The sequence below is a fragment of the Tachypleus tridentatus genome, chromosome 2, assembly GCF_004210375.1.
Source record: "Tachypleus tridentatus isolate NWPU-2018 chromosome 2, ASM421037v1, whole genome shotgun sequence".
NCBI classification, from domain to species: domain Eukaryota; kingdom Metazoa; phylum Arthropoda; class Merostomata; order Xiphosura; family Limulidae; genus Tachypleus; species Tachypleus tridentatus.
This window is the reverse complement of record NC_134826.1, coordinates 120363421-120375761: the sequence shown is the minus strand read 5'-3', so window position 1 is coordinate 120375761 and position 12341 is coordinate 120363421. Positions and strand designations below refer to the sequence as shown.

General features: G+C 33.4%; 1 protein-coding gene across 2 annotated transcripts; it reads right to left on the bottom strand.

The window, feature by feature from the left end:
- Positions 1-335: 335 nt before the first annotated feature.
- LOC143244958 (uncharacterized) lies at positions 336-12316 on the bottom strand. 2 transcript variants are annotated; one of them, XM_076490568.1, is made up of 6 exons: positions 12117-12316; positions 9546-9710; positions 3887-4529; positions 2287-2416; positions 1741-1818; positions 676-1020 (listed from the first exon to the last, which is right to left on the bottom strand). In XM_076490568.1, the coding sequence occupies exons 3-6, from the start codon at positions 4412-4414 to the stop codon at positions 872-874; spliced, it is 885 nt and encodes a 294-aa protein (XP_076346683.1). In that variant the 5' UTR covers positions 4415-4529; positions 9546-9710; positions 12117-12316; the 3' UTR covers positions 676-871. The 2 variants fall into 2 exon arrangements, with proteins under 2 accessions (XP_076346682.1, XP_076346683.1); XM_076490567.1 differs by lacking the exon at positions 9546-9710 and having other exon boundaries at positions 336-1020; positions 12117-12314.
- Between the last annotated feature and the right edge of the window lie 25 nt (positions 12317-12341).

Genomic DNA, 12341 nt, shown 5'->3' with positions numbered 1-12341 from the left:
GCCAGCCACCTATAGTATGTTAGATCTGGTACTTAATTTCCTATTACTTAAAAATATTTAAGCAGTAAATAACTAGAAACCGTAACACATATTACAAAAAAAACTTAATCGGTCGATTCAGATTTTTTTTTCTCAAGTTAAATGTTTCATGTACATATATGCAGTTTTTTTCATACAGTGTGCGAATTTTTAAAAATATATAAGTTTATTGATTTATTTTAACAGTTCACGCTTTGCTTTAAAATAACGGAACGTACTTATGATAAGTAAAATGAAACAAAAATAAAAGTAGGTAAGTACATACATAACAATATTACTCCCAAAATAATATCCATATATTTCAACATGAAAGAGTAATTCTCATTGCGATATTAAATATTAAATAGATCAAACAGAACTATGGTGTCGTCCTACTTGTTACACTTGATTTGTTTCGTATTTTGATTTTTGTTTCTAAGAATTAGAGCGAAAGATATTCTAACAACTTAAGCATACCTTACAACAAACGTTTACCTTAAATGTGAAACAGGGTTTGACGCATCACCAGTGGTATGTATTTGAAAATAATTTAACCTACCGCTTTGTTCTGTAATTTCTCATGCTGTTGCCCTTTCTGAGCTTAAAACTATACTGGACGAATCATTTCATACGCAAGTTTGAATCATTTTTGATACATTAAAGTATCTTTGAAGCTGAGATGTCTATGATCAATATTTCAAGAAACTGTGCAACATTAGTGACATCTATATTTTCCAGTAGGAACTTTGCTGTCATTATTTATCACATGAAATTGTTTTTCTTATGCTGTTAAACTAAATTATATTCTAAATCAGTAAAAAGCAATTTTCGTTCAAAATGTTAAAAATTTGTTTTACTTTGGTAGAGGAACGTTTACAACAAAGTTACCAACAATGTTTCCTGCAGGGTTATAGTTTGCAACAACAAAGATCTTGCCTTTACCACAAGCCTTTCCTACGCCCATTTCAGTGCTTGATCGCCACACTACCTGTGTGAAATGGCCTGGAAATAAAATATATGGTTCATTTGTTTGAAATTAAGTATACAGAGGTTTCACATGTAATAAAGTAACTTCTGTTTGAAAAGGAAACTTACTAGATGATTAGAAAACTGCTGTTATTGCTGTGAAGATACACTTACCATACTAGAACACTCACGAATACCAAATGACTTTCAACTCGTGAATACAAAATACGTTTGCTTGTTTTTCAATTTGTTGCTAAGCTACAAAAGGGCTATCTGCCCCTAATTTAGGAGTATAATACTAGAAGGAAGTATACTCATCAGCACCCAGCGCCAACTCTTGGGCTACTTTTTCACTAACGAATAGTGGGACTGACCGTTACATTATAACGCCCCCATGGCTGAAAGGGCAAGCATATCTGGTGTGAAGGGAATTCGAACTCGCGATCCTCAGATTACGACTCAAGCCCCTTAACCAACTAGCCATGCCGAGCCTACAAAATATGACATGAATATTTCTTACTGATCTATATAAATTAGACTTAATATTCTTGGTTATCTACACTTTACATTTATATTTTACGTTTCGTCTGTTTTTCTTGTGATACAATTCTTACACTTTGTCACTTTTTTAAAAGTAACAAGGCACAGAACACGTAACTCTATAAATAAGTAAGATATTTTATAGAAAAATTAATGTTATAAAGTTCACTGAAACATGAAGCAATATACTTTTGTGATATTATGATTCGTACCTACCTGAGTTAAACAGAGTTGGTTCTTTGCCGAAATCGTATTTATCAATTTCACTATACCATTCGTCAACTGGGACTTCACCTGAGCTCGTGAAACAAAAATTTAAAATGATTACTTGTGGTATCTCCAATAAAAATAAACTTTAAAAATCACGAAAAAATGCTTAGAAAAATACTAGCGACAAACATATTTTGAATCTTCAATCACATTAAGTTAAAATATTTTAAGGTATCGGTAATTACATGCGAACAATATAAAAACTTACGTTCTCATTTAGATAAAATGGATCAACGTTTTAAAAATAAACAGAATGTATATTATTATATTGAAAATAAATACTTGATATGTCGTTCTTTTAGCGAATTTGGAATATTTCTTTATTACAATTGTCGTTTTCGTCGTTCAAATGAAGGCCTTAAAATAAATTCATGCCTTTTTTCATGATTTTATTATTCTTGTAACAAATGTTATTCGACAGTGCCAAATACATTCTTTATCTTAAACCAGCATGGTGGTTCTATTCATCACAAAGACACAACATCACTTTACCAGAGATCTGGATTTGGGAATCAGAAGAACTGCACATGTAAATGTTTTCTCCATATTTTTGTTCTGGTCGGTGTCGAAAACAATCAGTTTCGGCAAGATAGTTAGCCCATTCTTGAGCAATGGAGCACAGCTGAAAATATTAAGAAAAATATATTTTTAGTCAAATCCCCAGAAATGAGAACTGCGTTTTACATTATAAGGAGACATGATATAATCCACAAAACTTTGGACTGGCATATTGCTGATGGATTTTTTTTCATTAAAGACGAAGAATGCTGGTGAAATTAATATATTAACTGCAGCTGGGACGTATGTTTTCCAGAGCTCCCACCCCTCGCATTGCTACTGGAACAAATGTTTTCAATTGTTGTTCAAAATTGCTGCGTGTGACGTGTGGGTTGTACTTGTCTATCTGTAGTTAAGCCTAAAGCTACACAGTGAATTAGCGGTGATCCACCAACTGGTTTGCCCCAAAACACGGCTTTGTCACTGAGAGTAAAATGATTTGGAATGTATTTGTTCGCATCTCGTATAATGCTAGCACATGGTTTGTTTTAATGTTTTCCACTGTCATTTAATGACCGAGAAAAGTAAGCATTCGAAGAATGAGTTAATTGACGCCATATTCATTAAACAAGAGATTTAATTTCTTTTTCCATTACGAGCAAAAACTTAATTGGTATTCTTCATTAATCTTGCTCTATAATAATGATGTCCCAGGTTTCATGCTGCACTTAGAACAAATTCCTCTGTTGTCGACCGGTTCAGTATAGTAACTATAACTACGCACTGTGATATGCAAATATACGATAGTTTTCTAACCACGTAATTGGTAAGTAGATATTTTATGTACATGGAATATATTTATCTTAAAATATATAGCGTTGGCCGATGGAACTTTTTTCTTTTTATCACAGTTACACAAGGGATTGAGTGAACTCACTAGGTTGTCACCAAGCTATATAGTAGGGAAGACATGCGTAACTGGTTATATGTTTTACGAAAGTAGAGAACTTTCATCATGTATGTGATATTTTCGAGCGTAATAATTACATTAAAATATTCAAAGCACCACTAGCTTCGAAATATCTTATCTTTTTATTTATATTTTTGGTTTCGGTAGGTAGGTGGCTCTTTAGCAGAGCTCTTCAACCAAACACAATACATAATTCATAATATGCATAATTTATAACAAAACTGAAATGTCTATATACAAACAGATATATTATAGTAAACAATTTTAAGAATGAATATTATACAGTGTATATTTTAAAATCCATAAACAATGAAAACATAAGAAAGTTATTTAAATAAGTTTCAATTTATTTCCAATTTTTCTCATAGTTTTATTATCCACGTCCCCTCTAACAAATATCGTTTATTGCGTGCGGGAAGAGTTAAGTGATGAGATACGTTTTAATTAAAAATACATTAAAATCCTTTCGTAGCTTCTCATTAGAAACGTACTAAATAAATCCTCCTCCTATAGTTTAATGAACCATTCAAGGAAGTCTTAATGGTAAATGTTCTTTTCTGGAATACCCAATCTTTTCATTATCTCTACTTTTTTTAATGACAAACAAAAAACGTTATAACTCACCTGAGGTGACAATGTCAGTGAAGGGACACCATGTTTACACCTATAATAATTATGCTTCTCTAAACATTCATCAGAAAATAAGTCACTACCAGCTTCACTGGAAGCCTTGGAAGACTGAGATGGTGGGTCTACGGGCTCATCCAGTTCAACAGAGACATGCTCCTCTGATGTAAAATTTTCAGTAAGTGTTAAAGACCTGATAATCTTCTGATCAAACTTGGTTTCTTTATGGGTAATGCTTAAATTTTCAATATCTCTTGAACTGTCAACATCATCAAAGTAACATCCTTGGTCCTCGTCACATTTATCCATGTCACTTGGAGACCTCTTGATTGTCTGACACCATCCTTTGTCTGGCATTGTCGAGCGGGGAATATTTCTTGAGATAGTTGTAATCTCTTTGACGACAATACTGTTTGTCTGAGACCGTCCTTGGTTCGACACTGTTGCACGGGAAGTATTTGGCGAGGTATTTGTAATCTCTTTGATGACAATTTTATTTGTCTGAGACCATCCTTGGTCCGACATTATCGATGGCAAGATTTCTTTTGAGTTTTTGATTGTCGTACTTGGACGTTTCTTGCTATCTGGTAGTCGTTCAGTGGTATAACAACTCCGCGTGATTTTTGTGCGTGAGATATCCCTGGAAAAATTACGTATAGCAAAGACACCTCTTAATCTAAGGGTTTAGTAACAACATAAACAAAAATGATCAAACGTATATTGTGATGTAAATTGATACCAAAGAAGAATAGCAGCTAAAAATCTACCATTTTATTTGTCAGGGTAAAAGCAAAAGTAATTTACAAGTTTTAAACTGTTGAAACGTGCGTAATTTCAATAACAAGTCTTCTATAAATCTATATGTTTTCTAGGTAGTTAAACATTACTAAAGGATTACACCTATTGTAATGAAATGGCGTTGGATTGTTTTTGTTTAATTTCGCGCAAAGCAATACGAGGGCTATTTGCGCTAACCGTTCCTAATTTAGCAGTGTAAGACTAGAGGAAAGACAGCTAGACATTACCACCCACCGCCAACTCTTGGGTTACTCTTTTACCAACGAATAGTGGGATTGATTGTCACCCTTACGCCTGAAAGGGCGAGCATGTTTGGTGTGGCAGGGATTTGAACCCGCGACTCTCATACTACGAGTCGAGTTCCTTAACCACCTGACCATGCCGGACATGGCGTTGGAATGGCTGACAACAGTTATAAAATTTAATTTTATAATATTCGAGCAAGATTACACATCGACATGTCTGCGGACTTAGAACGCTATAAATCGGCTTCCGATACCCATTGCGGGCAGAGCACAGATCGTTCATTATATAGCTTTGTGCTTAACTTCAAACAAAGTACAGTAATAGTTAGATATTAACTTGCAAAATGAAAAAGGCGCAAGCAAAGACGCTGCTTGTCCATATTTTACAAGTTACTACCGTTATTGGGTGATATTTTATAGAGGTTAGTAGAGGTAGAGAAATACTGAGGAGTAAAACAATAATACGTAAAATTAAATTGAGTTTACATCTATATCATGGAATGATATACTGTACTTATCTTTTGATCCTAGAAAAATATCCGAAAAGTGCCGTGAAAGAAACAAAGTTGAAGAATTACGAAACTGCTCAGCTATAATTAAGCCTATCATAATAAATTATTCAATAGGAAGACAGATTAGGTCAATACAAAAATTAAAGAAAAAATAATAAAACTCGTCATAGCTAGTTAATGAATCTTAACTAGCTATAACTTAACCAAAGCTTAAATGAACACATATTCATTCTGTACTCAGAATAAAAGTTTCTTCTTTGAACATCGAGTAATTTTCAATCCAATTGCCTATATAAATCCACATCGTATTTGTATAAAATACCGCGATATAGATAGTGGGTGGATGTTTTCTTATAGCATAGGCACATAAGGCTATCTTCTGAGTCCACCGAAGGGAATCGAACCCCTTATTTTAGCTTTGTAAAAGCGTAGACTTACCCCTGTATCAGAAAGCTACACGAGAGCTATCTGCGCTAGCCGTCCCTAATGTGGCAGTGTAAGACTGGAGGGAAAGCAACTAATTATTACCACTCACCGCTAACTCTTTGGTTACTCTTTTACGAACGAATAGTGGGATAGCTCATTACATTATAACGCCTCCACGGCTGAAAGGGCGAACATGTTTGGTGCGAGAGGGGTTGGAACCCGCAACACTCAGATTACGAGTCGAGTGCCTTAACCACGTGGCCGTGCCGGACCTAATATAGAATCTACTGAAACAAATAAAGGTAAAACTTCAAAAACTGAGTTACTTAAAATGTAAACATTATCCATACTTTACCTTATTACAGTACTTTTGTCAGTCTGAGCTAAAATAAGAATAATCTTTTTTAATTTTAGTGACTCAGTTTTTGGAGTTTGATTTATGTTTCATTAAACCTTTCTATATTACTACAGCTAGCTAGGCTACATGTCAATCAACCTCTACTTATATTTATAAAACTTAAAACAATTATTATACTTGCAGCTATATCAACATATGATATATATTACTTATAAGAAGTACATAAGTAAAATAAATTACAAAATTTATTACGACTAGCAACAAAAATAAATAGTCAGAAAATATAAGCTGCTAAGGAACCAAAATGTAAAGTCGAAAGGATATAAAACAGTGTCAAAAACAAATATTAAGACTGGTGATACTCCAAGGTGCGTAAGTGTTGAACTGAAAGTCATAGTTTTGTTTATAGTTAAGCACAAAGTTACACAAAAGGTTATCTGCTATTCCCATTACGGGTATGGAATCTCAATTTCTAGCGTTGTAAATCCGCGGTGGGGGGGTAAAGCAATAATGTCAAGTGTACTAATATGATGTGTTGTTTTATGTCAAGTGTACTAATATGATGTGTTGTTTTATGTCAAGTGTACTGACATGATGTGTTGTTTTATGTCAAGTGTACTAATATGATGTGTTGTTTTATGTCAAGTGTACTGATATGATGTGTTGTTTTATGTCAAGTGTACTGACATGATGTGTTGTTTTATGTCAAGTGTACTGATATGATGTGTTGTTTTATGTCAAGTGTACTGATATGATGTGTTGTTTTATGTCAAGTGTACTGATATGATGTGTTGTTTTATGTCAACTGTACTGATGTGATGTGTTGTTTTATGTCAAGTGTACTGACATGATGTGTTGTTTTATGTCAAGTGTACTAATATGATGTGTTGTTTTATGTCAAGTGTACTGATATGATGTGTTGTTTTATGTCAAGTGTACTGATATGATGTGTTGTTTTATGTCAACTGTACTGATATGATGTGTTGTTTTATGTCAAGTGTACTGACATGATGTGTTGTTTTATGTCAAGTGTACTAATATGATGTGTTGATTTATGTCAAGTGTACTGATGTGATTTATTGTTTTATGTCAAGTGTACTGATATGATGTGTTGTTTTATGTCAAGTGTACTGACATGATGTGTTGTTTTATGTCAAGTGTACTGATATGATGTGTTGTTTTATGTCAAGTGTACTGACATGATGTGTTGTTTTTTGAATGGTGGCTTAGTTACATGTTCAGCCCATTGTACCTGTTCATTTTTGGATTTCTTTTCGCTAATCAGTACAGCTTCCATATATTTTCTTTAAAATAATTGGTTCCGTGTAAGATAAAAGCTTTAAATAGTTTTTGAATTTCTGTGTTTGTAGTTCCGTGTATATATAGGAAGTGTTCTGCGTGTGCAAAGATCTTTTTGTTTCTCTATATAGGCATCTTCACATATGTTAGAAATGTTCTGACAGACGACGTTTCTGACACAGCATATTTGCCCTGCTCCGTTTTCTCTCGCTCAGCATTATTTCTGAGACGTTTTATTTTGTCACTATAAAGAGGAAACTAATAGTTGTTTTCTCAAAATAAACCATTAATATTACAGAACGGTAACATTATATCGACAATCTATTTAAATTACAAAAGAGCAAAAAGATCAACACAACACAAAAAACGTAACACACTGAAAGAAATATTAATTTACTCTTCACACTCGCAAAAAATGTGTCACAGAACAATGCTACGAGGAAAGGCAAATGTACCACATGAAAAACGGATTCTATCAGATCATTTGTAATATATGTGGAGAAACATATGAAAGAGAAACCGGAAGACCTTTGTGCACGCGAATTTCCACAAATTCGCAAAATTATGAAAGTAATTTCGATTTGAAACGTTTTATTCTAAACTAAAAGTTTCTCTGAACATTTCAGTGTGTTTTATACGTACTAGCTGATTACCCGTGGCGTCAGTGCATTAGATCCGCATGTGACATATTCCTGACTTCATATATGCACCCTGAGAATGGAGACAAAGTTTTCCGTGATGTGAAACGGAGGCGAAACGGGAAATCGTGACACCCCCATTGCAAGTCTACATGCAGACAGGATAAAAATTTTGCGAAGTTTGGGTTTGCACATCGCATAATAAAAGTTTTTTTCCAGTATCATATAAGAAAGAATTCCATTATAATATGATGGCTAACATAAAATTATTTCAGCGGCTTTATATATAAACACGGAACCACAAACACAAAATCAAAATATAAGAAAGAATATATAAGAAAGCTATAATAATTAGCGAAAAAAAATCCAAAAATCAACAAAGAAAATGAATGGTACATTTAACTAAACCGTCATTCAAAAAACACAAACAATCCAATAATTAACAAATAAAAAACACACACACATCATACTGCTTAATTTAACATTATTACTGTTAGTTTAACACTTGCGTACTCTGGTTTATCACAGTTTTACAACTCGTTTTTAGCACTGTTAATAAATTCTATGTCTTTGAGCTTTACAATTTGGCTTCTTAATAACTTCTATTTACAGTCTATCTGTTTTTGTAGGTAATGATAAAACATTTTATGATTATCTTTATTTCTGTGTTTCATATTAATATATGCCATGTGTTAGTGTAACTATATATTAGCATAACGACTATATCACAATATTAGAAGAATACTGAAATAATAGTAATATTCTATACGTTATTAGAGGGACACGACAGCAAATTCAAGAAATAGGTCATCAGAAACACTTATATATCCTCCTTGAAGAAGTCTGTTAATATAAAAGTACTTTTATAGTAATCTGTAGTGTATAGATGGTTGTTGCTTCTAGCTTTAGTATCAAAATGTGTAAATAATGTACTATAAATTCTGTGTCTTCAAACAATGTGTATAGAAATGACAAATTTGTTGAGTAAACTAAATGAAAATAATTCAAAACCCCTGAAAATAGAGACAATTAGACATATTTTTGTTTATATATATACAATAAATATAATCATAATATTTTAATCTTACTGTTAAAGTAAGCATAACATTTGCTATGCTATCGAACTGTTTTAGAAGGAAGAAAAAGCACTCTGTGTTTACATAAACTAATTGTGTTGGTACATCTGGTACTCAAGGAAGGCTGTTCAAGTAATATCTGCGATTGTCGTCTATATTTTGTGGCACATAGTGTATGAGTAGCGCAGCTAATCAACAATTACTTCCACTCTTGGTTTACTTTAAATATAATAGTAAGTTTGTTTGACTATTTCTTTAAGGTTGAGCACTAATCTCCACAATAGGTTATCTGTGCTCTGCTCACCACGAGTTAGAAACTTAGTTTCTGGTGTTGTTAGTCCGTAGTCATTGGTGATGAGGGAACAAAATAGGTGAATTCGACTCTCATTCTTCTAATGCACCCACGGCATCAAAGTGTATATATTTCTCCAGTGAGACGTGATTGACAATCCAATAACTAACTGTCCAGCTACATAAAACAATCAGAGAAATAAGTGAATGAAGACTTAAGAAGTATTCCTCATCTTGAACAACTGATAGATGAAACAAAGATGAACAACACAACTGATAGATGAAACAAAGATGAACAACACAACTGATAGATGAAACAAAGATGAACAACACAACTGATAGATGAAACAAAGATGAACAACACAACTGATAGATGAAACAGAGATGTACAACACAACTGATAGACGAAACAAAGATGAACAACACAACTGATAGATGAAACAAAGATGAACAACACAACTGATAGATGAAACAAAGATAAACAACACAACTGATAGATGAAACAGAGATGTACAACACAACTGATAGACGAAACAAAGATGAACAACACAACTGATAGATGAAACAAAGATGAACAACACAACTAATAGATGAAACAGAGATGTACAACACAACTGATAGATGAAACAAAGATGAACAACACAACTGATAGATGAAACAAAGATGAACAACACAACTAATAGATGAAACAGAGATGTACAACACAACTGATAGACGAAACAAAGATGAATAAGGCAACTGATAGATGAAACAAAGATGAACAACACAACTAATAGATGAAACAGAGATGTACAACACAACTGATAGATGAAACAAAGATGAACAACACAACTGATAGATGAAACAAAGATGAACAACACAACTAATAGATGAAACAGAGATGTACAACACAACTGATAGACGAAACAAAGATGAATAAGGCAACTGATAGATGAAACAAAGATGAACAACACAACTAATTGATGAAACAGAGATGTACAACACAACTGATAGACGAAACAAAGAGGAATAAGGCAACTGATAGACAAAAACAAAAATGAACAATACAACTGCAAAAATTCTGAGCTTGTTAAACTAAAATTTAAAGAATGATAAGGCTCCTGGGCCAGGTTATATTTCCCAGGGAATTTTAAAGGAGGTAAAGGACTGGATATGTAATCAACTTGTCACAGTTTTTGTAAGTCCTTGAACAATGAAAAACTACCAACAGATTGAAAATTAACTAACGTCACTCATATCTTCAATGGAGGTAATAAAAGTTGTTCCAGTATCATGGGGAAAGTTTTGGTAAGTCCGATGAAAGATGCTTTACAAACTCATTTAACAAACCTTAGAATTTTATCGGATAGTCAACATGGTTTCATTAAGAGACAATCTTGCATTACATATCTTTTGACATGCTTTGAAAATATTACTGCATATATACACGAGGGTAAGGTTGTAGGTTTGATATACCTGGATTTTGAGAAAGCATTTGACAAAATACAACATAAAAGATTTGTAAAGAAACTCCTCTGTAGGTGTGAGGGATAAGTTAACTAATTTGATAGAAGAGTGGCTTAATGGAAGCAGGAGGTTGTTATAAATGGAGTTTAATCAAACTGGATTAATGTCACAAGTAGTGTACCTTAGGACTCAGTCGTAAAATCATTTCTTTTGAAATTAAGCACAAAGCTACACAATGGGGTACCTGCCCACCACGGGTATCGAAAATCGGTCTCTATCGTTGTAAGTCCGCAGACATACCGCTCTCTGCCACTGTAGGAGTGGACAGGGACTCTATCAGTCTTAACCTTCGTTCGCCAATCTCACGTGATGAAATTCATGAAAATATCAGATAAAATCATGAAAAGAAATACAAGTTGAGAGAGCGAAATATTGATGCACGAGTACCCAATTTCCCACATCTATATCATCATTAACTGCTTGCAGACAGTTGTGGGAGAGTGACTGCTCTCCAAAGTAAATGGAAAAGAATAAAACAGAAGAGAAAAACTAAATAACTTCTGTCATTTACAAGCAAACCAAACTTACACATTAGTGATGTCGAGAAACCCACTTGTTGAGAAATTTATATGCAAAAACGGCTCGTTTGGGTTGAGAAAATATTTTACATAGAAGAGCGAACAACGTTTCGACCTTCTTCGGTCATCGTCAACCTTTGTGAACCTGACGATGACCGAAGAAGGTCGAAACGTTGTTCGCTCTTCTATGTAAAATATTTTCTCAACCCAAACGAGCCGTTTTTGCATATAAACTTACACATTCATTTTAACGTTCCAACCCACACTGTAGTAACAAAGCATTAATTTAACTTAATTAGTAATTTAGTTGATTAATGATACCATTATAAAGTTAAACAAGCCCAACCAAGTTATGTAAAGAAACTAGGCTTGCTGTTTTTAATGCAACCACTTTCTTTTGGTTTTTATTTTGATTGACTGCTTAAGTATTAATTTTCTACTTTTATCTGAATTTCGCTGATTTGTTTTTATCAACTAAATAAAGTCAACGAGTCTAATGTTCCTGGTTTCTTATTCTCAGTCACTAAGTAAACAACAAAGAAAAGTAAAAGCATTCTTACCTTTATTCAAAGGTAATAACAGAGTTATTCAGCCCTAAAGAAGAAAATTCTTGATACGCCACCAACGATATTTTATAAGCGAGACGTACTGTACAGTTCACGTAAGAATTTTCGTCTATATCAGTAACACCTGTTAGGAACAGCTGTATTCAGTGTTGCATGAACTTTTCAGGTGTTGTATTAACATCAACTGTACGTAAATCCTTCAGTTGCATGCACTGTCGT

What these genes read in the sequence shown, in the direction of transcription:
- LOC143244958 (XM_076490568.1), bottom strand. Translation starts at nt 4,414, where the DNA reads ATGTCGGACCAAGGATGGTCTCAGACAAATAAAATTGTCATCAAAGAG. An exon ending in CACTGACATTGTCACCTCAG is followed by an intron (nt 2,417 to 3,886) that starts GTGAGTTATAAC and finishes TAATATTTTCAG; the next exon opens with CTGTGCTCCATTGCTCAAGA. An exon ending in ACCAACTCTGTTTAACTCAG is followed by an intron (nt 1,021 to 1,740) that starts GTAGGTACGAAT and finishes TTTTATTTCCAG; the next exon opens with GCCATTTCACACAGGTAGTG.